This window comes from Cervus canadensis, chromosome 23, assembly GCF_019320065.1.
Source record: "Cervus canadensis isolate Bull #8, Minnesota chromosome 23, ASM1932006v1, whole genome shotgun sequence".
NCBI classification, from domain to species: Eukaryota; Metazoa; Chordata; class Mammalia; order Artiodactyla; family Cervidae; genus Cervus; species Cervus canadensis.
In genome coordinates, this window is record NC_057408.1 from 17,991,918 (window position 1) to 18,018,687 (window position 26,770).

At 49.0% G+C, this 26,770-nt stretch overlaps 1 protein-coding gene across 1 annotated transcript; it reads right to left on the reverse strand.

Moving 5' to 3' along the window:
- Window positions 1–7,057: 7,057 nt before the first annotated feature.
- SALL3 (spalt like transcription factor 3) lies at window positions 7,058–26,671 on the reverse strand. The gene is made up of 3 exons (XM_043444513.1): window positions 26,554–26,671; window positions 10,958–14,415; window positions 7,058–9,968 (listed from the first exon to the last, which is right to left on the reverse strand). The coding sequence occupies exons 1-3, from the start codon at window positions 26,633–26,635 to the stop codon at window positions 9,537–9,539; spliced, it is 3,972 nt and encodes a 1,323-aa protein (XP_043300448.1). The 5' UTR covers window positions 26,636–26,671; the 3' UTR covers window positions 7,058–9,536.
- Between the last annotated feature and the right edge of the window lie 99 nt (window positions 26,672–26,770).

Sequence of the window (26,770 nt, forward strand, 5' to 3'; positions counted from 1 at the left end):
GGAGGAGGTGTGAAAGGCTGAGGGTGAAGTAACAGACATCAGAAGTGGGGTGGGGTCTCCTGGCTAACCATAGCTTTCTGAGGGCAGGAATCTCTCATCTTCTACTCCTGCCAATACTACAGGAATCACCTGTCATCCATCCATCATCTACTTACCTACCTACCTACCCACCCATTATCTACCTCTCATCTACTGAATACAGTCAGGATTGTTATAAGACTGACTTGTATTTATCATCTCACAGTGTCCCAGGCACAGACCTTTCTGCTGGAATCCCGCCCTGTGTGCTGTGGGTATGTGCATTATAATTTGCCCATCCTTTGTAGATTCTGTTCGGTGACCACAGTTAAGTAGTGTGGCTCATTAGTGTGGCCTCTGGACCAGAGAGAGGGAGGAGGCAGCAGTGTTGATTCTTCGTGAAGGATATCCCGGGAAACCCCCTGCCCTGGGGGATGGTGTGGGCAGAGCAGACCACGGACTGCAGGAATTTGAGTGAGCAGGCAGTGAGTGTCTGTGTGAGTGTGTGTGTGTGAGCACGAAATGTGTGCCTCACCTCTCCCCCCACGAGTTCACGGCCATGGGGCCGGGGCGGCTCAGCCACTCCGCTGAGACCTCCTCTGTGTCCAGCTCTCCTTCTAAGACGTCGGTCTGGACTCAGCAAGTCCCCTGGGACCCCAGTCCTCTCTGAGCCCCCACCTCCCCTGCAGGACTCACCGGTGGTCTTGATGGTGGGAACTCTGGAGGCCGGGAGGTAGGAAACTGCTGAGCGGCAGGCTGAGGTTGCCCCTGCCTCGAGCCCCCACCTCCAGAGGCAGCAGCGCCCTGGAGGTGTTCCCAGGGAGCCAGTGGGCTTTCCGGCCTACCTGGGGGGCTTCACTCAGCAGCAGCCCTGGAGGGCGCTGCCCCTCGCCCTGCAGGAGGACCACTCGGGGTGGCGGGGCTGGGGGGAGGGCTGCAGGCCCCTGCCTTGGTCCCCAGGTCGCTTCCTGGCAGCTGGCGGGTCTCGGCTTCCCGCGTGTTCAGAGCCACCTTCCCCAGAAGCCTCTCCTGTCCGAGTTCCAGCTCTCCGTGCGTCCCGGGGGCGGGCATCTCCACATCCACACGAGTGGAGTCTCTTCGCCCCACAGCCTGGGCACTGGGGCTGGGGACACCCCGCCCCCCACCAGCTCTTCCTCAGACCTGTCCCCAGCCATGCATGCAGACAGGGCGCTTTGGAGGGAGAGCAGCAGGGGCCCGGGGACTCGAGGAGGAGCGGGGGAGTGAAGCTGGTCTCCGTTCAGGAGGCGAGCCAGGCCCCTGGAGGTGACGTGGGAGGGGGAAGCCAGAAGCACCCCCCTGCCCTCCTCACCTGCAGCATCAGGGACCTGGGGGCGTCCCTGCCATCAAGGGCCAGAGAACCCGCGTTGCACCACATTCTGTTCTTGCTTTTGGAAAGTACTTCATATTTTCAGAAAGGCTGGACTGCTTTGAGATTGGAAAGGAAACGGGCTCTCCCATAAAGGTCTCGACCGCGGTGAGGTGGGGACGGAGAGACGCCCGCAGCGGCTCTCAGAGAAGCGGTGGATGGGGGGCTGGTGTCGCTGCCAGGGAGAAGGTTCCAGAAACGGCAGAAGGCTGCGTCCGCACCCCGCGCTCTGCTCTAGGAATTCGGACGCATCCCAAGAGAAGTCCCAGCCTCTTTAATTACAAGAGCAGGGAAAACACAAATTGTATCAAATGTGCAATTTTTAGAAGCACAGAAAACAGCATTTTCCAACACACAACCAAGCTGCCAGTGCAAACCTGTGCCAACTGCTTTCTCTGCCTAACCCTACACCCTAACCCTAGTATCTTCTCACCTCAGGGAGTGTGCAGCATTAAAACAATTACGCTTTATTTTCTGCTCAAAAAGCTGAACTTGTTTCTCTGGACAAACAAGTATTTGCAGAGTTGAAGGAGGTGATACTTAAAGAGTTGCTCTTTCAGGTACACATAACTTACCAGTAAAGTAGAAACTTCCTCTAGTGAAGATCAAAACAATTTAAACTAGTTCTTATCACTGACTTTAAGATACACGTTGAGGTTTAATAATGTCTTAAAAAGTGAGTTTTATGAAGAACCAGGCCACGTCACTTTTCCTGCAAGATCCCATACTTGTGTTCTCTTTGTAGCATTCACCAAAGCTCAATTTGAGGTATGGTGGTACTTTTTTCCTGTGATTACAAGTACTATTTTAATGCACTTATAATTTTAAATACCTACACTTATTCCCTTAATGCTCCCAAAGTAAACCAAGTCAGATACCATCAACCACACCAGACATTATGCAAAATGAACTACTGGGTCACTGTTGTTCACTGTCATCAAGATCAAGTCAGTCCTGGACAGCAGGAGGCAGGGTCTGCAGGGTGACTCAGATGGACCTGCCCAGCGGCAGACAGTGTCCGTCTGCCCCTCACCGCCTCCTGGCAGACACAAGAGCATTTCTGGGGGGGTTGGGGGGGAAGTCCAGGACCACCAGGTAAGGCAGCTTGTGCACGCTGGTCTCCACACCACGGAGGATGCTTTGTTTGTGCCAAAGGGAAGCCTGCAGACAAAAGTGGGTGTCAAAATCATCTGAGTTTCCCTTTTCAGGGACTGAGAGAAACCTTTGAATTTGTCTTCAGTTAAATACCAAGTCCAGGCACAAAGACCGCTGGGTCTGTATTTCTAAAACTGAGTCATTCAGCCTACTGGAAGAGAGAGATGACTGGGCTCAGAGCTCAGCCTCAGGGACCAGTCTTGAAAATAACCAAGTTAAGATCTCTAGTTTTATGTATTGTTTTGCCTCATCTCACAGCTTTGAGGATCCCAGTTCCCCGACCAGGGACTGAGTGCAGGTCACAGCAGTGAAAGCGCCGCACCCTAACCACTGGACTGAGAGGGAACTCCCTCACATCATGATTTCTAACTTAAAACTTGATCTCAACTATTTTCCAGCAAAACGGATAAAAGTGACAGAATCAAGGTTAAAACAGAAAATGAAAAAAAGAGAAACACAAGCCAGGATATAAATTCTGGATAAGAGATGACAATGCAAAAAAAACATAATGGGAAGGTTTCTAAGTGGACCAGGGGTTCATCGTGAACAAATGAGCTGGAGGTTCATCATCTTAAACAATATTCAGGGATTTGTTCAAGTCCTAGAAAGTGTACTGAGATTATGAAAAATGTGTAGTTGCCCTCAGGAAAAGCTAATCATTTACAAATATTTATTGATAAAGTTCATTTCCCAAATTGCCTATAGCTCCTAATTGAAAATCCATGAGGTTAATGCAGCTATAAACTCTCTGAGAAAAAAAAAAACTCTGAGATGCTGGTGAGTTTTCTACTCTTTATGTCTCTGTTAGTGTTTATTTTCACTGCTGGTACAATTTCCAGATTGGGTTCTTTAATAAGTTGGTGTTTTATCCATATGTAGTAAATAAAGAGCTACTCATCTTGGGGGTAAAATTATCAGCAGGTTGGGTGACTTATCCACGATGTCACAGAAGTGAATTGCTCACCTTTAGAAGAGAATGCCTTCACAGCTCCTACCTCTTTTCAATTATCTAGTTTGTTTAACCCTCAACCAGGAGACACCTGGGTTCCAGAACTCTTCATGACCCAAACCCCCGCCCGCACGGCCTCTGCAGCGATGGGCAGCTCCTCCGTTACCAAACATCACAGAGCAGAACAAAAAGCCCCAAATGAGAAACCAAGGAAAGAATGGAAATGCCAAAAACACAAGATACAAAGGAAACGCTCATGCTTCTTGCTCTCAAGCACAGTCTCTACCGCAAGAACTGTTCCTAGACCCGTCTATTTCCTAGGGAGAAACCAAACAACTCCAGGCTTACTTGTGAAGGAAAATGAATTCAAAATCTAACTTATTGTTCAATTATCTGAATGTGTGGGGAAGTTTCTATGTACTCCTCCCACTGTGTATCCCTAAAACTTCCCCTATTGTCAGAGTGGAAAACGTTTTTTCCTGAGGCTGCCTGTTTTTCCTTAGAGGGGGTGTTTGTGGGCGGGTGTGACATATTCCTTTTTCTGGGTAAATTTAGGTCCTAACAAGACCTGTTCCCAAGCTGTCCTTGATACTGTAAATAGAAAAAGTAAATAAAACAGAAATGTTTTATATCACACATATAATCCATCTTGTACAATGTCAGTTACACAAGAAATGTGGTGACTTTGGTCCTGACTTGTAAAAGGTTATGAAAGTTCAGGTGTCCTTGAGGTTCAACCAGAAAGAAAACATAAATGGAAGAAAAGCAGCAGCTGGAGAGGGAAGGAGCCCACACTCCTGAGACATTCCTAGTTCACAGATAACTCTGTGGCACAAAAACACGTGCAGCAGACCGACTTGGAAAACATTTGGTGGAATGTGCAAAATCCCCATGTTCACGAGTGACCACATTTGGGACTACAGTCAGACATTTATTTCCAGGTTTGAATCAGATACAGTGAGTGATTCACAGGGATATACACATATCCCTTCACTTTGGGAGCTTATGAATCATGTTTTCCATTCAGTGACGCAGGGAACCCTTAACAACATGCATGGGCTCTCACATCCAGGACCCCCTCTCCTCCTCTCTCCCGTCTCACCAACATTCTGATGATCTCCCTCTGGGTTGGTTCAGTGTGCAGTGAATACTGAACTCAGCCACGAGTAAGAGCTTGAGGCAGAGCCACTTAAGAGTAATCTGCAAGCCTTCCTTCTGAAGACATCACACCAGAACCTCACATGCAGTTATAAATTAGGACGGGAAACCCAGTGCTAATAGTAAGGTTCTCTAACTGCTCACCAAAAAGAACGATGAGACAATCCCTGCTCCAGTGTATCCTCTGCTGAGTGTCTACACTGACACAGATATCTGTATGTCGCCTTAATGAGGCTCTGCATGTGACGTGCAAACATGACAAAACCCAATCCACCTGAAAAGGTCTCCTTTCTGACAGAAAATGCAATCAGCATAATGTTCACAGAGATTGATTTTATTTTACCTTAAATATAGTTGCATTTTGAAAGCTTCAATAAACTCAATGATTTTTAAAAAAATCAAAGATACCAACACATTTTTCATGGTCCAAATATGATTCCACATATTTTCTTTAGCAAAGTCATTCGTAATAGATTTTTCATATTTATATTCTTAGCTAATCATTTGTATCTTCTCTCTATACAGATGCCATCAATTTGTCTATTGAATTCTGGAGGGAGCAGGGAAGAAAGATGTACATTAGTGGTAATTGTTTAAAGAAAAAAAAAACACTGATTTTTGGAAGTGGAAATTTTATTGTCATCAAATTCTCCCCCACTGTTACAGATTGGGGAGCAGAAGGAGGAACTGCTGGGGTCTCACAGGGCACAGCCTGGCCTGTCCCCGGCCTGAGCCACTGCGGGGAAGACCAGGGCCACTCGGCGACACTGACATACTCACGGCCGCCACCCTGGCACAAAGATGTGGACAGGAGAATGGCAGAATGTTTCTATGGTGATTTCATTTTAAGGTTTTCCGTTCGTAAAAGAGTGCTGAAACAATACACAGTGTTTCCCACTTAAGTGAAAAAGAAAAGGATTTCATTATCTTCCTAGCGTTGCACAGAATATTTTGTAGATCAGATTTTCCCATAGCTCAACATCAGCCAACAGACCCGCTCACAGAAACATTTCACAGCCTCTGCTTTTCAAAGATGCACCGGGTCCCTAGAAAAACTTCTTAAAGAAGCAAAGGAGTGCCTCAGCCCAGGAATGAGGAAATGAGCACAGGACTCGAAACACAAAGGCTGAACCTGAGGTCCTCAGGTCGGCTGGCATACTTGCAAGGTGACAGGCTGGCTGCAGAATTACACACATGTGACCTTATTATGCACCGAAAGCATGCACCGGGGGAAGAGCCGGGGGTCTTCCATGCCTTGGACAGCCAGCCAGAATAAATAAAGCGAGTTGAAGGTGGGTGGGCTGGAGACAGCGTGCAGCAGCCAGTAATAAACAGCCCTGATGTTTGCTGCGGCTTCTGAACGCCGCAGCGGGTGCTGGGTGCTGCCTGCCAGGCACAGAGGAGGAGTGGGCAGGGGACCCAGGCTGCCTGGAAGCTCCCACACACACAGAGTTAAACAGCAAGGGCTTCACAGCAATTGCTTTTTGGCCCTTAAGCAATGCTTTTTAATTAGTTTGAAATGTTAATTGTTCGTGCAACCAACTTAGAATAGAAATATATTTAAATAAATAATTTTTAGGGATTGTTGGCATTTATGATTCTTTGATGTACTGTCTGAGCCAGCTAGAGTTCATGTCAGAAAGAAGTAAATATCCAGGCTTGTTAAGCCCAAATACCTCTGGTTTTACACTAGAAACATTTTTGAATTAAGAAGTAAGTCTCTTTTTTTTAACATTTTAATTTATATTAATTACTTTAAATGACTGTAGAAATCTTTTGCTATTTCCTTACCATATGTTAAAAAATGACTACCTGATTTAGTCGGTTTCTCTCTCATAATTTCTACTCTAGCTCTGAAATCAACAGGGTTTTAATTCCTAAGGTCCATGATATATGACACCTGCCGGAGGACTGGGCAGCTAGTTTAGTGGTTAGTACCTTTAACACTTCAAAATCACCCAGCGTCTCCTAGGTGAACTTTACTGTGGCTTCTAGTATCAGCAGTTATTTTCTTAAAAGAAGAAATGGATTATATATGTTGATATCCAGGAGCTACTAAATTATTTAAGGTTTTATGCCTTATCACATGTTTTTGGCAAGGTAAAGCTTCTTTTCAAGTGAGGAGCACCTTCATCTGGGACTGACAGGCTCAGGCAGGGCCTTGCACCTTCTTCCCTCGCCTGCTTTCTTGAATCACCGCTGGAGGCACAGCTATTTAGTTTTCCAGGGCCCCAAAGAACCAAGGTTTCCCTCAAGGCCCACCAGAGGAGGGTCATTCAGAGTGCTGTCATTTTTGGACATTGTCAACAGTCTCTAGTCATTAGACATTTTCTACCACATCTTCTTCCATCAAAGATGTAAATTAAAAAAAAAAAAACCCCACAATCAAGAGGCTGTCTTTTTATTTTAGAAAAAGATGAAATATGAAAATTTCAAGGCCAATCAAGACACACTTAGATATGGCTTAAATCTAAGCTGTCAGACCTGACTGACTGTCCTTGGAGAAACACCACAAATATACATCCACCATCAATGACCATAACCTCAAACTTCACTTTTTCCATTAGAATAATCAAGGAACGCCATTCAGAAATAATATTACATCCTGCATTTTATTCAATTCCATATGACAAAAATAGGAACCTAGACTAAGACATCCATTTCAATCAGTAGATGTGTCAAGCCACAGATTTTGTCATAAAAAATATTGGATCTGGGTAACAACTCTGCACTGGTTCAGGGAGGGCCCGGCCCTGCACGGTGCTGCAATAGAAAAATAGTGTCTCTCCACCGTGCGGAGGGACAGCCTCGCCCGGACACAGGCCGGGCAGTCTGACTGCCCGCCGCGAGCTGCCTTATGTACAGCACTTTACATTTCTCTCTTCTCACGGTATATACACATCTTTCTGGGAGGACAGAACACTACATGGTACCAAATACGACCCCCCCCCCCAAAATCACACCAAAAGAGACACAGATAAATAATAAGAACATTCACTGCTGAAACACAGCGACACCGAGCACCTGTTTTCTCTTCCCGACATAGGGACACCCTCACCCGTCCTGGGAGAAGAGAGGGTCCCCGGGGCTCACTCCATCCCACCTCCGTGGGAAACAGCGGGAGAGTTCCATGTTCTTTTCCAACAGAAACCACTGCTAGGTCTGCTCATCTGTGAGGCTCTGAAACTCTGCTCAGCGACATGATGTGGTCTGCGCTTGCTGGGGCTGTGTTAGGAAGATTGTCCTAGAGCTCGGTCTCTGCTGAGGAGGCCGACTGCCTGCCTCCTTCCTCCAGGCTCGCCTCCCGACGCTGTCCCCGGGCACGATGACCAGGGGGACCACGCAGTCAGAGGAGGTCTCGCTTTCAGACTTCAGCATGCGTGCAGCACACAGAATGAGGTAGAACACACCACCCGTCCACATGGCCTGGCTCAGCCCAGCCGCTTGCACCTGCCCGGGCCCCTTCCCTGACTCGGAGCGGCTGACCGTCACCAGCACAAGCCTGCACTTCGAGTGACTGGACCACAGTGCGCTTCGTTTGCATCTGAGAAGGTAATAAATCAATCAGAAACCCAGAAAATGTCCCGGTTATGATGGATTACACTGCCCAACACCCGGCACCTCTCAGTTTATTGAACACAAGGCCAGCCTGCAGGCAGTCGGGGTCTGGTCCGCGGGCGTGAGGAAGCAGCAGAGGGGATGGTGAGGTCACACCCGCACGGCAGCCGCTTGGCTCCCCCCTCCCGGCTTGTCTTGTGGTGTCACAGCCCTAAGACGAGCTCACCAGAGTTTTGTTAGGGGTGGTCAAGCTTTTAAATGGGCTTTCTAGAAAAGTTAAATCCCTCAGTGTAAGAAATGGCAGGCCCGAGTTTACTGAGGAACTGACAAGTCCTGGTGGCGTTCCTGATTAAGGAGCACAGATTTCTCGTATCGTTTGACCTAAGACCGTAACAGCTTTTTTTTTCTTTTCATTTTCCTTCAATCAAACTACTAGTTATAAAATGCTTTACATCTTTTAAAATTTTCAAATTATAGACAAACCTCCCTAATACAAAATACTAAAAGTGCAACAGTATAAATTAAGAGTTTGCAACCACATTATACAAACATTACCTTTTTATTGTACAGCTTTGATAATGTGAAATATTTACTCACAACTGCTATAACGTTGTGAATAATTCATGGTGACGTCTGTCTGTGACTTGTTCCCAATTGCTGGGCTACAGACCACACTAGAGACCACTGTCCACATAGCAGCTACAGACATTTAAATTAAAAAAAAAAAAAAAAAAAAAAAAAGGCTTGTTACTGACAGGTGTTTGCACACGAAAAGCATGCTGTTTCCTAACAGAACTTCACAATTTTGCCTGCATGGAAATCACCCACTTATTTATAGTAAAACAAATCTTGCTTTAAAAAAAAAAAAATCACATAGCCAGATGTATCCTGCAGTACAAAAGCTCCTGTTACAGTCAGGCTGCATTGTCTGTGACCCGCATCATCTGAACGTCATAAATACTACAGGCGAAGGTGCTGCGCGGGACCGGCGTTGGGTGCACTGGACCACGTCATTGAGATAAAGAGTTCAAGTTTCGAACTAATTCCAACAAGACCACTGAACAAGTTTCCCTGGCACAGGGCGGGCTCTGGAGGGATAGAATGGATGTGGTCTGAGCCCCTTTGGCTTCCAAGGCGGCTCTCGGAAGACATCTCTTTCTGACTCAAATCTATCTCCGAGGTTGCCGAGTTCTCAAGTTCACCTCGAAAGGCGCAACCGGGCAGCGCGCGAGGCCACCTCGGGCGGCCACCCGGTGACGTCTTTCCTGCTCCGGGTGAACCGAGAAGGAGACCCGCAGGGCAGGGACGTGGCTAGTTAATCCCAATCTCCTTGTTATCCTCAATGAACCGTGTGAACGGCCGGCCACCTCCCGCGTCCGAGTTGGCTTTGTCCAGCCCTGCGATGGGCGGGCTGCTGCCTGGACGGGCCTTGTCCAGCCCGGCAGCCAGGGAGCCCAGTGGGGGGAGGGCACTCCCGCCGAGACTTACAGGGAGCTGGGGGAGGCCTCCGTTCTGGATGACGGAAATCTCGTTGTTCTTCATGGCCAGCCCGTTGGTGATGGCAGCGGCATACTGGTTCCAAAAGCTGGGGTCCACGTTCATGGCCCGTGCGGCCAGATCCTTCTGGAACATCTCTGAGAACTTGAGGGCATCGCCGCCCAGCAGGGCCATGGGGTTCTCCACCGACAGGCGGCGGCCACGCCTGGCGGGAGCGTTGTTCCACATGTGGGTGCCCATGTGCACCTGCGGGGACAGAGCCACACCCGGGCGTGAGCGCGCCCAGCCTCCGGTTACAGGGGCATCCGGGGCCAGGGGACGCCTTCCAGCTCCTTTCCGTCCCTCCTCCCCAGCCTGAGCATTCATCTGGGACAACAAACTTGTCAGGTGAGCTTTTCTGAACATCTGAGACGTGAACCTGCAACACTCCTTTCATCAAGTACAAGGCAAGCCGACCGATGAGCTGATGGATGCTCCTGTCAGTTCGCAGCTTGACAGGATCACTTCCCCACTAAGGTGTCAGACCCCCAGGCCACCCGGAGGGTCCCAAAGCTCCCCCCACACCCAAATCGTCTTCTACTCGGAACTCCTGCCTTCCCTGTGCCTCTTTCTCTGGTTTTCTCCCAAACATAGAGGGAAGGCCTGGGCACCTGTGGTCAGCAAGGACCTCAGGTGCCCTTCATTTCGTGAGGAAGTGGAAGCCATGTCTACAGTGCCTACTGAAGGGGGTCACTGAGACTCCACACGCAGCTAACCTGGGCTGGAAAGCAGCATGCTAGCCTGAATGGCTCCGTGGTGTTGGGCCACACACCCCGCCTCCAGGGAAGATGGGCTGCCTGGCCACATCTTCCATACCAGCGTTATATCATCGTACCGTTTGCCCCTGGCCCTCAGGCTGGGAAGATTCTGCCAAATGCCCACCAGGCCCTCTTGGCAATCACGTGGACAAACCCACAGATCAAAGCCTTGGCCTTTGGACAGGATCAGCAGCATCTGTGTCACGTGGAAGCATTTAAAAGCCTAGCCCTGTTGATACCAGTGACCCACTGGGCTCAGGGCAGCGAGTGTGCATCTCTCCAACACCCTGCAGCCTCTCAGGTGGCACCAGGCTCTCGAGGGGAGGACAGACCTGTATGGAAGGCAAGCTCCTCGCTGACACGGCACACGCACGCTCTCTCGGGGGAAGCCCTCAGCCAGGACCAGAGGAGGCGAGGGGACTCCCGGGCGACCCTCACCTTGAGGTTGCCCTTGGTGGTGAAGGCTCTCCCGCAGATGGTGCAGCCAAATGGCTTCTCCCCAGTGTGGGTGCGCTCGTGGATCTGCAGGGCACTGGCCGAGGAGAAGGTCTTCCCACACGACTGGCAGTTGTGCTGCTTCGGCGTCCGGCGCGGCGGCGGGGCCAGCATGGGCGCGAGACCGGGGCTCATCACCGTCGGGGGCCCGGGGGGCACCTGGACGGCAGCCGGCAACGGCGGACCCTCGGCCAGCAGGCCGGCCTTGCTGTGCCCGTTCACTTCCGTTTTGATGGTGGTGGGCGTGGAGCCAGGGCCCAGGCTCGGGGTGCCCTGGCCGGGACCTAGAGCAAAGTTGGGGTCAAGCAACTGGGGAGGCAGCTCTCGCAACCTGTGGGTCAGTAAGTGCTGCTTTAAGTTACCCAGCGTGGAGCAGCCGCGCCCGCAGGCCGTGCACACAAACGGCCGCTCCTTGGTGTGGCTGCGGAGGTGGATCTCCAGGGCGCTCCTGCAAGCAAAGGGCTTGGCACACACACGACACACAGTGCTCGCACACTTACCCCGATCGCGGCTCAGGAACAGCAGACTAAAGGGGGCCTCCTCCTTGACGGCCGGCCGGCCCGGGTGGGTGGCCGTCAGGTCCAGTGCCCCTCCGTTCTCAGGGCCGGGGGGCGGGCTGTCTGGCTTCTCCGTCTTCAGCGGGGTCTCCTGGGGCTCCTCCTGGGCAACAAGGCCCGGGGACTTGGAGGGCACGCTCTCGCTGTTACTGTTCCCGGGCGACAGGGCCTGCAAGGAGGAGGACGACTCAGACAGGGCCGGGCTGCCTGCACTCCGGCTCTCCAGATCGCCCACAGCTGAGGATGAATCGTTGCTCAGACGGTCGCTCTCCCCAGACCCGTTCTCCAGGGACTTGAGGGCGGTCAGCTGCGGGCAGCTCATGACCGAGTCCATCATCTTCATCTGGTTCTCCAGGGCGGCGATGCTGGAGATGACGGAGGGCGGGGAGGGTGGGCAGGAGCCTGAGAAGGCCAGCAGCGGCTTGTTCGGGTCGCCGGCTGCATCCTTCAGCTCGGCGTCGTCCTCCAGGGAGTTGTCGTCCATGTCGTCATCGCAGGCGCTCAGGGCGTCGGCGGCCTTGTCGTCGTAGGGCAGTGCGGCGTCCATGGCGTCCTGGAAGCCCTCGGGCAGTGGTGTGTTGGGGATCTGGCCCCCCATGTGCATGCGGATGTGCTGCTGAAGCACCACGGCGTTGGTGAACTTCTTCTGGCAGATGGGGCAGGAGTGCTGCACACGCAGGGGCGGCTTGGCGCGGTGCACGCCGAAGTGCGTCTTCAGGTTGCCCTTGGTGGTGAAGGCACGCCCGCAGATCTTGCACTTGAAGGGCCGCTCGCCCGTGTGCGTCCGGTAGTGCATCTTCAGGGCGCTCTGGCAGCTCAGCACGCGGTGGCAGATGACGCACTGGTTGGGGTCTGTCATCTTCTTGTCTATGTTCTCCACCAGCTGCTGCAGCTTGGAGGTTTCGGACGTTTGCATAGAGTCGAGCAGCCCTCCGAAGGGGAACTTGGCCTTAAATGGCTCGGCCCCAGCCGGGAGGACTGGGCTGCAGAGGCCTGGGGATGTGCCGCTGTCCGCCAGGGCAGACGTGGTGGAGACCTGCCCCGCCGTGGCCGGGAGGTCACCTGCCCTGGCATTTGTGCAGGGCAGGCTCACGGGCTCGGTCTTGAGCAGGGAAGACCCACAGGGTGCCGGCTGCGGGGACCCTGCAGCCACTGGGACGCCTGCCTCGGAGCTGGTCAGGCCTGGGGACAAAGAGGGGCACTCGCTGGATGCGGGCGAGGGCCGCTGCGGGGAGCGGTTGGCGGGGGTGAGGCTGGGAGAGTCCACATAGCTGCTGACGCCCATGCCTGGGAGGGTGGGCGGGAGCTGCAGCCCCACTGAGGTGGGCACAGTGGGCAGCGCCGGCTTGCTGTCCAGCCAGGTGGTGACTGGTTTCTCTGGCGGCAGCGACATTCCGTAGGGAATCCCGGAGCAGGTGGGCACGTTGTCCAGGTACTCAGGCACCGGATAGGGGTTCATCTGGATGTGTGGGTACTTCTCCTTGTGCCTCTGGAAGTGCACCTTCAGGTTGCCCTTGGTGGAGAAGCGGTTCCCGCAGATGTTGCACTTGAAGGGCCGCTCGCCGGTGTGTGAGCGCAGGTGGATCTGCAGGGCGCTGTCGCTCCCAAACACCTTGGCGCAGAATCTGCACTTGTGCTTGAAGAAGGGGTCCTCAGCGCTGGCCTTGGGCTCGAACACCGACACGTTGGGGGGTTTGCCCTTGCGGTGCTTCATGAGGGCCGACAGGGGGTCCAGCGCGTTGGCCGTCGCCGCGATGCTGACCAGCGGGTTGGGGAAGATGACGCTGCTGGCGGAGGTCTGAGGTAGCAGTGGGCTTGGCAGGCTGGGCGCGGAGCTGAGCAACGGCCCGGGCCCCAGGGCGGGGGGCGTGGGGGTGTTCTGCGGCCGGGAGGCGCCCCCCGAGGCGCCGGCCGCTGGGGTGGAGGCCGTGGAGGCCGGAGGGGCGCCGGAGCACGTGGGGGCGCCGGGCTCCGGCGCCGAGGGGCCCCCGCCCGGGACGTGCGGGGTGCTGGCTGCGGACACCGGCGGGGCCAGGTGCTGGGGGCCCTCGTAGGCCGCCGGCGGGGCGGCGGGCCCCTGCGCCGTGGCCGCGGGGCCGGTGCCTGCCGAGAGCGGCAGGGTGGGGTGCGCGGCCGGCCCAGGGTGCAGCGGCGGCCGGGAGGGCGGCGGCGGGCGGCTCATGAGGGCCACCTGGCTGCGGATCTGCTCGATGAGCTGCAGCTGCTGCACCTGCTGCTGCTGCAGGGCCACGAGCTGCTCCAGGATCAGCGGGAGCGCCGCGGCCGCCACGCCGCCGCCCGGGCCCGCCGCGCCCGCGGCCCGTGAGGTCTGCGAGAACTGCGCCACGGCCACCTTGGTGCTCAGGAGGGTCTCCAGGGTCACGTTGGTGCTGGGCATGCCATAGACCGCCCCGGGGGCCGGCTCAGGGCCTGGCGGGGGAGGCGGCTGCCCCGCGTGCGCCGCGCCCGAGCCCTGGAAGCCCTTGTCCGCAGGCTCGCCCACCTCCATGGGCTCGTCCTCCCGCTCAGGTGCCCTTGCCTCCGCGGCCTCCCCGCCTTCCGGGGCCGCCGCCGCCGCCGCCACCTCCTCAGCGGCCTCACTGTCCGCGCGCTCGCTGGGCGAGCTGGACGGGGATGCCTCGGGGAAGTCCTCGGAGGGCGGGGCGGGCTCATCCTCGCCCACGATCAGCACCAGCGGGTTCTTGGTGCAGGCCTCCCTGTGCGCCAGCAGGTCGGCCCGCTTGAAGAACTCAGCGCAGCACTTCCCGCACACGTGTGTGTCCTCGCCTCCGCTCCGGCTCTCGTTGCCGCTGTCCGCGTCCTCGGCGCCCTCCCCGGGGGCCGCTGGAAAAGCAAGACATTACATCAGCCCGGCCTCGAGAGACAGCCCGCCCTCCATCTCAAAATTTTGCACATAAGTAAAATCAATATTTTTTATTCTGTACAAATTACCCCACTTCAACATTTCTGACGTCCTGGCGTGTGTATTCTATGACTCTTTCTAGCTAGCTAATCATTTTCTTAGCACAATCCATCAAATTATGAGGCTCTATCAATTGTGGATACTGCTTCTTAATGAAATTCCATAGAAGCCATTGATTTCCAATATTTTCATACAATCTGCAGCCACCCTGTCTGTTGGGTACAAAGCCAGCCTTCGATGGGCTCATTAGGACTCCCTTACCATCCGGCTTCCTCATTTCCAGCAAAATCAGAGATGCCTTTGCCAGTTCGCTTAACATTGCTAAACTAATCTGTAACCTTTCAAACTCACGTCAGCACCTGACAGGGGAGCCGACTGCAGCCTCTCTCCTGGGCTCGGACCACGGAGATTTATTATCTTTATGCCGCGTGGAGACATTAAAGATTTAATGTAATTCTACAGAACCTTTCAAATCAATGGGCATTTATTTCATGGAGGAAATTTCAGCTAAATACTTTCATTTGTAAATATAACAAAGAATATATAAGCACTTCTTACATCTCTGCTCAGAAAAACAATCTCCCTGACTTACAGTTCGATCAGCACATCAATCCTGTATCTTTTTAGCGGGTGCACTTGCCCCCAGAAATAGTACGTTTCTACATTTCAGGACTCGCCAAACGAACACCATCAATATAGTCTGTGCCTAAAATTAATCATGTTTAATACAATTAATTGCCTCTGTCAGATGCAATATTTCTTGGCAAAATGAACCAAAATTATATGTTACTGTTACTGGCCAATCGTGTCCCACAGATTGTTAACAAACTAGAAATTATATATTTAAAGTTCATTTATGTTGACATGTTTAACATGAGAATGTTGTAGTCAGACACACTTTTTGTACCTATTTTCATCTATTCACATAGAAAGACTTAGCAAATTATATGCTTGTGCCATGGTGGAAACCCTCTAATTGGTTACACATGTTTAATTACTGTTGTAGGCGGCGACTTGCCGACTCCCGTTACCCTCTTGTGCCGAATAACAACCCTGTTTAATGAATAATTCTCATTCACACCTGATCAAATAAATAGCTATACAGGAAGGAGAAACCAACATCTGAGGATATGCCCAGCTCCTACTTTCAGGGGGGCTGGGGTGACAGGCAGCCCTCAATGGGGTGCTCAGGCTCCCTGTGCCGGCCTGGGTAAAACTGCCTTGCAGCTGCTTTTTGTCAACTTGCGGATGGAGTGACAGCAACAAATCACCTGAACAGAGACAAATGACAGCCTCAAGCCGGCCCTTTGTTGTCGTGCGCAGTTGAGTGCAAGTGCCACGCATCCTCAGGTCCACATCCCTGAAAACCATTTACTGTTGAAACATCAACAAATGGATTTGCTGAGAAGCCTCCATGTTTTCTCGTTTAGGGTTTTAGGGAAAGAAGGATTCGACACTGATCTCAACAGAGAAGTCTGACTTGTAAAAAATATCTTGTGAAAACATTTATTCTCCCCCCTAGAGAAGAAAATAAAACTATAATTCGAGGCTGGTCGGCTGCTCTCCACGAGGCTGCTATTTCCATGTAATTTATATGTGCCTTTAAAAAATTATTAGCATGACAAGTGCTCAGGGCTGGTGCACTGGGATGACCCAGAGGGATGGGATGGGGAGGGAGGTGGGAGGGGGGTTCAGGATGGGGAACACATGTAAAGCCATGGCTGATTCATGTCAATGTATGGCAAAAACCACTACAATATTGTAAAGTATTAGCCTCCAACTAATAAAAATAAAGGAAAAAAATTATTAGCAGTGTTCAATTAGCATTTTCTTAACTGGCTCAACCATTTGAAGGGGAAAAAGTTAGAGCTGCAGCCCATAAAGACCTGCTAGACTTTTAAACTAAATTCAGTCCTGAAGCTCAGACTGCAAGGAGTCTCCTTACTGCACAGAGGCAGGAGCGGAATCGGTGTCTGTAATGAGGTCGAGTGTAGCTGGAAGCAAAGACATGGCTGATTTATACTGCAGATAGCAGCGTTAACAAAATAAATACTTGGAGTACTTAACTTTGCTCTATGTATGCAAAATCTGATCTGAAACCCACAAAGGTTATGGAACAGGGCAGGAAAAAAGCCTCAACTCTTCAGGTAAATAATTTCTTAATGATAAGAAAACATGGGCTATCTCACATTTTAGTTCACTTATTTTAAAAATTATTACACAAGGCAACGGATCTCTACTTCACAATTTGTTTATAACAGTGGGATGAAAAAAAAAACAAAACAGTGGGATGTTCTTCTGCAGAAGAACATATTAAAAAAAGCACTAGTGGCCATTTAAAAAAGTTCATCTGCATTAAGCAATCAAGTTGGAATCAGTGTTATACTGTATCATAAATAGTGTAATTATTAGAACACAAAATATTCTACAAGTTAATTTAACACTTTAAAACTATGATATAAAAGGCCAGCCATAGTCTTCATAGAGAGTTTTAATAGTTTTAAAAAAGAAAACTACAAAAAAGAGAAAAATACAAAGAAATTAAATGATGCTGATTTTTTGAAAAATTATTTTCACATCTTTATTCCTCAGAGGGAAAAAATGTATAACTTACATGGTATACAAAAGCATTCACATGGTATATACGTTTAAAGTTTTACACAATTAAACACAGTGTATATTTTGTCCAAAGAATATTTTTCATTTTCTTTTCCAAAGAATTATTATTGAAGTGTAGCTGGTTTACAATGTTGCATTAGCTTCAGGTGTACAGCAAAGTGATTATTTTGTATATACACATATTTATGTTTTATATCTGTATTCTTTTTCAGATTCTTTTCCATTATAGATTATTAAATAATAATAGTTGAATATATTAAGTTGAATATAGTTCCCTGTGCTATATAAGAATATATTTTTTAATATGGATTATGTATTAGGGACAATTCACTGAGAAAATGCTTAGAACTTGGTTGATTACTGGATCATTTAAAGTGCGATGATTGCTAAAAGGATTTACTTTACGTTAACTTACATCTTTACAAATGAGAATTTCCCAGATTTTCTTTGCAACAAATTATGGCATGTGAAATAAGGAAACAGGATTTTATTTTACACTGTATTTTTCTCTAAGGTTTTAAGAAACCCAAGGAAATCTCTATTTTCTTTAAAGATACATTTTTACATTTCCATTGGCTTTCTTCGTGTGCTAAGTATGTGGGGTTCACCTGCAAAGTCAAGAAAGCTGGGAACGTAATTTCCTCCTGCCCCCATTGCAGGTTAGCAAAATTATAACTGTGTCTCAATTGTAGAAACCGTGCACAGAATAATAATATTTAAGCACTATCTACCAAATAATAAGCCATTTTGTTTAAAGGAAATTAATAATTACCTAAATACAATGAAGATATTCTTGCCAAAGTAAAATAAACTTCCACTGTATGCCACTAAAATTGAAGAAGGAAAGCAAAATTGAACAAAGGAAATAGGGTGAAAATGGCATTCTGAACATTAGGGCCTGTTAGTTCATTGTGTTAATGAACCTAACAGAACAGTTGTTGGATTTTATAAGCAAAGTTTCATAATAAATTTGCCTTTTAACTAAAACATATTTAAAAAACTACCATCAGTGAAGGAAAAAAATCCAATACAATTCATATTTCTTATTGAGGGCAAATTAGAATCACCACTTACAGTTTTTCTTACTGGGGTCTGCATGAAATATGGTAACACAATCACTTCAATTGTTAATTTCTATTTGTTTCACTATCAAATCTGAGTGGGATTAGCATTCCATGAAAGTTATAGAGAAGCACAAATTTCACAAGACAAGTCTTGAATGCAATGAATACAAATGAAAAGACTCTAATACATCACGTGTGGAATTGGAATTTTGGGTGCATATTTTAAGAACGTTTTTAAAGAACAACAAGCACTTCAACTGAATTGGTTGGGAGAGAAGAACCAAAGCGAGCCTGTTTCACTGGGGACAGAGCTCTTTAGAAGCAGCAAGACTGCACTTGAGTCCAGAGTGAAAGCAGCGACCTCATGTCGCATTCGGGGTGAGACGCAAAATAAGTTGTTATAACTTGCTTCTCGTTACAGTGGCTACACGCGTCGTGTTACAGCGTAGTCATGCTAATCTGGAAGTACTTATCTTTAAAAAAATGCTTTCTATAACAAGAAAACCCTTATAGTAAAGATCTGACAGCAGCTCCAAATTTTATCATATAACGTCTAAAGTCCTTTAATCCTGCCATTGTTTTAAGCCACCATTGTGTCGGATTCAACTATCTTTTAATTAAACTTACATTGGAAACTGGCTTTTGCATTCTAAAAGTAGAAGTTATTATATCCATTTGTTGATATGGCTTTAAAATTTTTGTTTCATGGTAAAGCCATGTCCATGAGCCACTGTAACAACAGTACAAGTTGGAGAAATTTATTTCCAATGCAATAGGAAATTCTTTCTTCCTAAAAGGGACAACTGAAAAACAAGCATTGTTAACATTATCATTAATGTCAAAATAATTTATTTTTTGCATATTGGCAGATCAACGACTTAAGAGACTTCAAACTGCAAATAATCAGGGGCTTAGACTGTGCAAGTGTTAGAACTAGTGGAGAAAAATGCCAACCAGTGCACCCAGGAACAGAACTTAGGCAGGAATCTTCCCTTCTTGGTTAACAGCAGTATTTAGTGGAGGTTACTTTCTGAAAGTGCCACACAGCTTTGCTGGATTCACTGAGTGTCAACGAGAGGAAGGAGCTGTTATGAAAATAACCCTTTTTCGCTAACATGAAGGATGCACTGGCCATGGCTGCCAGCCCGGCGATGGGGTCTGTTCTCCTGGACGCAGTCAGGAGGAGGGACACGCAGGAGGCTGAAGCTATTTCAATTGGAGAGGAAATGTGCAATTAGTTTACAGCTAGCTCCACACTTTACTGTTTATACTTGAGATTTTCAGGGTTTCTAACACTCACTGTTCAAGCACTCCTGAGCACGTGTGCCATCCAGGGTACCACAGGAGGGGCAAAATGCTTCCCCTCGCCTTTCAGAGAGAGGCCTCCAACCTAGGGAGGGCCTCAACGGCAGTCTTAAAAGTACATATTTTCCCCCTTCTCACTAATAAAAACACAGAGGATGTTTAACAAAAATGTCCCTTTATAACTCTTTGGGTGAAAAGGACCTCCCCTTGCGTCATCTCTCTCTAAGCTCCGACTCCTGGTCTGCTATACAATATACAAGGATCATGTTATACAGGGATCAGGTCTTCACTGCCTGCAAAAGCTAAGGTGGTCTTCCAAGTAGAGATGACCTGGCAGAGTGCTTACATGGCCAGTGATCTTTTTAAGCTACAAGTAAAAGCATCACTGTAATATTGATGAGAATATTTGCCACATGATGCTTTCCTAAAAAAATTCTAAGTGGAGTTCTCAGCAAGGTGTTCTTATTCTCTGCGTCCTGGAGGCAGTGCCTTGTAAATAAGTAACCAATTATGCAGAGCAGTAAACAGGTGTTTGATAATTTTGTTGATCAAGCTCAACTTTCACCTTGATTCTGCTACACTTTTTAATTCCTTACAATTAACAAGAGGAGAAGCAAAAGTTGTCCCTTATGGGAAAACGGATGTTAACCTCTTCATTTTAATTAGTAACTGGGAAACGCCACGTGGGTCTCGAGGAACGGAAACGGTACTTTTCTCCTGTGCCTTTTCCATCCCTTAAAAATCTAGGAAGCATTTTTCAAGTTTTCCCCAATTGTTAGGAGACACTATTTTCTTGCAAATTAATTCTTTTTTAACTCCTTATGATAGCTTTGAATCCCATAAAGAAAGATGAATTATCACATACTGAGCCCAAGCTGTGAAACAGGAGGAGACAAATAGAGACCCCTACCGTGTTTAACAATGTAGAAGAAATTCCAGACGCGATAGAAAAATTTTGTCCTTTCCCCAGACCTCCAAGCGTGTGCGCTCGGAGCCGGACAGCGGAGGGCGCTCGCGCCTCGCCGAAGCCGCGCTGACCCGCAGGCCGGCTTCCGCCGACTCAGTGGCCCACGCCTCAGATGTGTTAAGGGCGGACCACCTGTGGCACAGGCACCAAACGCCTCCTGTTTAAAAGGTTTGCGGGTTCCCCTCTGCGGGGTGAAGCGCTGGGGAGGGAGAACACTGTTTCCTTTATGGACGCGTGCAGCTGGAAAGCAGCCACAACGTTCACTTGTCCTAACTATCTGCCCGATGCCGTATCAAATAATAAGATGTTTGTTGCACTTCAAGGTTGCACAATCGTTCTTTCATTCAGATGTTACGCTGTAATCACCCCTCCGATGAATGCACGGATATCACTATCTGCCTCACGCGCAATGGACGAACCTGAAATTCGGCGGCCAACGCAGACCATTTCCATCAAAACTCGGGGAGGGGAAAAGCTCGGTCTGTGCTGGGTCAGTTTTTGGTCCAGAGCAGCTCACACATGAAACTGAACGTGCTACTCCTCCATGCGTCTATGCAGCCAACGACCTGGGTCCTGCCCCAACTCCTCACTTTCCACATCCACCGGTACAACAAGAAAGAAAGAAGCCAAGCCTCTCGGACCGGCAAACACCTGGCCTGAAGAGCACCACGGCTGCGCGCACTGCGCCGTGTCCAGGAAGAAGGCGCCCATCGGTCGACTGTGACCGTCGACTCTCAGGGTATTAAATCATTTCCAGGATTTGCCGTCACCTCAGCACACTGTTCCGTTTTTACAGGGGAAGTGCACACATGAGCAAAAAAAAAAAAACCCTCCAGGAAAAGCTCTGCCCGGGGGCTGAAGCCAGCGTCTGCCTGCGCTGAGCCTACAGTCAACGATCAGACGGCGGTCTGGAGAGGGCATTCAGCAAAGAGGACCAGGAATGGCGAAGAATTAAGACCAAGGGCCACGGCACCTGCAGGGTTAATTAAACAGTTCAAGATGTAACAGCCGCACAAAAGAAAAGGGTCTCTCTCCCTCTTGGAGAACTATAAACACTTGCGCTGAACTAGCCGGGCATCTGATAAGCCCAGCAGCACAGGGCAAACCTGTGAGTCCCCAGTCCACTCTCAGAGCCAGTGTTAACACTTAACAGAACACTGGTGAGTCCTGTTGCCAAGGTCAACAGCACAGATGCACTAATTGTATTTTGAGCTTGACATCTAGTGGCCACCTCTGGCAGGGCAAAGCAGGCAAAGGTTAAACCAGCAGGCCTGTTGCAGCAGGGCTCTGAGCCACCCACCTTTGGTAGAGCAGTAGGAAGCTGCCAGTCCCCTGCAAACCCACCTTCTCACAGATCCCAGGCCACCAGGCAGGAGCCTGTGCGGCCCCAAGGCTTCCTGAAATTCGGAGGGGGAGGGGTCCCGGATGGTCAGCAGGACTAATCCGGGATGCCTGGAAAAGACAGGCCCACGGAGGGGCACCGGGAATACCACCCCAGAGCCTCAGGTCTCCCTGGACCCAAGTTCTTGCCTTTAATTAACAAACAGGCCAACCCTGATCTCTCACATAAAGAGCCCGTTACATTATTTTATTATTTCAATTAATATTTCACACTTGCTGTGATACGACTTGCCTTACTCGTCAGCTTGGAAATCACAGAGTTAACTGCTTTTGAGATCACAGAAGTGTTCAAATTAGAAAAACCTAAGGATGGGGTTTAAGTTTATGTCAAGTAATAGTGAAAAACTGGAAAAAATCTAAGGACAGGGCTCTTTTTTAAAATATAAAAGTTTATGTAGAGTAATAGTAAAACGTTCAATTTCTACATAGATTTTATTTACACCTGATCTTATATGAAGTGTGGGCAGCGTCACACATGCTGTAATGGCAAACCTGGCCCACCAGCGGTAGAGTCAGCTCTCATCTTCACAAGGCTGTTCTTATCCTGGCAACTGGTCAACAAACCATGAAGGAAAATGAAAACTAACAAAACAACAAAACCTCTTCCTATTGTAAGTATTATTTAACAATTCTCCTTGAAACTGTTTCCAGCCTTAAAGGATGGGGCATGACCTCACTGGCAGTTAAGCAGGTTTTTATTTCATGCAAATAAAATACTTACATTTAAGGTTGCTAAATTCTAACTGGTATTCAGTACACAGAACGGAAACCTTGGTTGCACCTTTGCTGAGTTCTCCCCAAAAGAAAACGTTCTCAGAGCTATCTTGGGGTAAATGGCAAAGCCTCTTAGAGACTGTAGTTGAAAATGAAATCTGACCCACTTTTGCCTGCTTTTGCCATCATCTTGTATACAAAAAATAATCAGCTTGCTAAGTAATTCCTGCTGTTGGTCCATACCTTCCTTCCTTTTCTGGATCTAAACAGATCTAAAAATATTGGATTATGCATAGATTGTGGAAGTTTAAATGTGCCTAAAAAAATCCCTAACTCTTACATAATCAGCTCTTTCTCTGTACGGTGGGAATTAATTGGCAGACTTTTTATTGGTCACCAAATTATGTATTTTTAAATAGATTAGGATTTTAACTGCCATTTTAAAAATAAATGTATGCAAATTCTTCTTTTCCTTTCCCCTCCTGCTTAACTTACTCCTTAAGTTTCATGTTTCAGAGAAAACAGTCTGCCTACGGATGTTAGAAAGTGGCTTCTGTATTGTTTCCTTTTGCAATGCTGAATTGTAAGTGTGTGAGTGAGTGCCCTGAGCGCTGAAGGCAAACCATGCACAGACAGATAAAAGAGAAAAGATCTCTGCACCCAGGGCTGGGGGCCTTCTTCCCCTTAATTTAAACACAGTCGATGAATACCACTGGTAAAGTCTTAAATCACAGGATCACCACATTTTAAAGGATTTTTAAGATAGCCATGTAACTGTGAGTTGGCAGAAAATAAAAAACAAACGATACAGGATGGCACACTGCTTTAAATTATAATATTCTTTTGTTCTTCCTTATATACATATTTTCCTTCCATCGACAATAAAATATATCCCTCCTAATTTGTATTTTATCCAATGAAGGATAGCAATAATACACCTTTTAAAGCTCTTAGTAGGAGTGTAAGTGCTGTTCCGTCATTATAAGTTTTAATTAATTTTTCTTAGAACAAAAACATTCAGCTGGCTCAAAGGATTTCAATATTGGTGGCATACATTTAATTAACTGAATCCTAAAACTGCATCCCATTTATTTCTAAATTTTCAGAAACAGGAAGAAAATACTTTGCAATTTTAAAAGATAGTACCTATTGGGAATGTAAGTTGAGTTCCAGCCATCCTTAGAACACGTCTTTAATAACAGAATAACTTTAGAACTTTATGTAAATCTTTATTACTTTTTCCTGTTCTACATACGTCATCATAGTTCACTTCTGCAATAAGGTCTGGAAAGCACTGAGGCATTTTTGGATAGCTGTCTTTTCATTGCTTACCTAAAAACTAAAGTCTTAAAAATAATAGTCACATTTTTAAAAGAAATAAAGCCTTTTACTGTAAATTAATGACTGTGCACCTCTGCCCCACCCATACCATACTAAAAATTTTGCATAGAATATTTGTGTTTCATGTCATTATCAAGAACTTTCAATTTTATTGCAGGCATCTACTGCTTTAATTAACATGTAACACCCAAAGTGATACAAAGGAATTATTTACTTCCTTTCTAAAACAATGTAAACTAACTTAGTTCACTTATAACTTGATGCATAGTTTGTGTATTTCCACTGCTTTTAACAAAATATAATTCTGAGAATATCTGAATTCACGGTGGAGTGATTTAGTTTTCACAAACATTTATCTTTAAAAAAACATTTTACTTAATTCTCCTCCTAATGGCGATCAGCACAACACAGTAATACATACATGAACATTCCTTAAGTGAACAGAGAACAGAGTATCTTTTATGCTCCATGAACAATCAGCTTCAGAATAATTAAATCAGAAAGAACTATTTTTTAAACAGTTTGCCGGGACAATCGCGGGAACACACTCCTCACTGAGACTCAGCCCCAGACAGGCTATTTTTGGCCTGTTGCAAAGTATGATCAGGAACTGTGGCAATATCTTGATTACAACTCTGAATGATTGTGAAAAACATAGCCTTGACAAAAACTTTAATCCCATGGTGGGATTAAAAAAAAACAACAACCCTGAATATGTTTCATCCCTAAATATATTCAATAACAACAAGGGGAATTCAAAAGAGAACTTGTGAATAATTTACTCCATCTTAGGTTTTCAAATAAGGGCTCTGGACCCCTCCACATGCTACACTAGGACGTTCACCACGCTCGCATTTCTGAAGTGAAATTAAAAATGAATAGCAGTGCCTCAGCTTGTTAATTGTTAAATACAAGGGGTTTTACTCTATTAATTAAAATATGCTTTAATAAAAAGAGACATTGCACATTTTGATAACGACCCTACAAAGCTGAGAAGTATTTACATTGTTGCATTTTGGGGCGGCTGTGAAAGCCGATTTTAAGCTATTCAGGAGCCACAATAATAAAGCTTTAAAATTCCTCGCTGGGATGCAATGTAGTTCTTTTGAAGGAAAGACTGTCTTTCTCATTCGGCAGAAATAAATCCATTCATTTGATCATGTAGTCATTGAGGGCAATAGAAAACAAACCAAGTGTGAGAAATTCTATGTGATGAAGTAAACAAAACAAAAAAAAAATCCATTTCCATGACAAAAAGATTCTTTGTCCTTAATCTACCCACCATATGCAAGCGTTTCTTTTTAGCATATCTCCCGTTCTAATCTTGGGTGACCAGGCGACACAGATAAGAACCTCTTACCTCCGCAGCGACAAAAAAAGACCCTCACGAGTTCACGAATTTTATTTAATTCCTGAATTCCCAGCCGCGTAAGAAGCCTTTGCTCCCTCCTCCATTCCGATGTGGACGAATACCTGCTTTTGCAAACTTTACGGCACCGCTTGCTAAACTCTTCAACTCCTTTTATTTTCTGCAGCCTAGTTCCCAAAGCAAAGATGCGTATCTGCTCTAAACCACTTATAATAGGTTAATCCAAAAAGTTGGCCGGCCTGTTTGCTAAGGATCATACTACTCGGTGCCCAGGCTCCGGGCAAGTGCAGGGTCGCCCCGCGTCCCGCGATCGCCCCTCCCGCACCCTGGGGACCCGCGGGTGGCGCGAGGCCCGAGCCCTCACTTTCCCCGGCTGGGGCGCGCCAAGCCAGCCCGCTCTTCGCCGGGCGCTAACTTTCGCGGCTCCTACCTTCCCTCCTGGATGGGCAGGAAGTCCCTACCCCCCAGCCGACTGCAGAGGTGGCCGCGGCGCCTCCGAGAGCAGAAAAAGGCCCAGAAAACCGAGAGGCGACAGAAGCGTGCCGGGGTCCTACCGCGTGCACGACCACCCCCCGCGCCGCGGGGCAGCTCACCCGGGGTTAATTCCCAAGGCGGCCATTAGGAAAGGCCAGGCCACACCGACTTCCTACTCGCTTCGGAATGGGATCGCTGGTTTGTCGGCGCGCCCGGACCTCGCGGGCTCCGCGGCCCTCGGGGCATACGGGGCGGCCGCTGGCCTGCCTGGGAGGGGGAGGCCGCGGTCAGGGCGGTGGATCCGCTCCGAGCGCGCACAGCTTGGGGCGCCGGGCGCCGAACAAAGCTGCTCCGGCAGCGGCCTCCCCGGCCCGCATCCGGCGGTTCGAGACCCTGGGACGCGTCCCCGCCGCCGCGCTTTCCCTGGGGGGCGCCGCGATCGCCGAAGCCAGTCCCAGTGTCCAGGCATGGGGAGCCCGGGGGGCGGCGCGGAGGCGGCAGCTCGGCCCCTCCCGCCCGCGCCCTGCTCGGCGTGCTGGCCTCCGCGGGGCAGCGCGGGCTCCGAGCGGTCCCCGAGCCCTGGCGCCTCCGCGCGCAGCTCAACTCCCGGCGGCCGAGCCAAGTTTACTTCGCCCGAAACTCCCGCGCCGCGCGCTCCGGCAGAGGACCGGATTCCCAGGCTGGCCTGCTCGGATCGAGCGCCACACGGCATACACCGGCTCGCGGGAGCCCGGGCACTTTCCGGGTCCGCGGGGCCCCCGCTCCCTCCAGACGCCCGGCCGCCCCGCGATCCGCGGCCCCTCACCGTGCTCGGGAGCCCCGTCCGGCGGCGGCAGCTCCTCGTCCGACTTGAGATGCTGGGGCTTGGCCTGCTTGCGCCGAGACATGCTGCTAGCGGCGCGCGGGCCCCTCGCGGGGCAGCGGCATCAGCGGGGCGGCCGGCGGGGACGACGCGGGGCGGCCGGGCGGGCGCGGGGCGCGGGGCGCGGGCGGCGGCGGCGGCGGCTGCGCGGGCCGCGCAT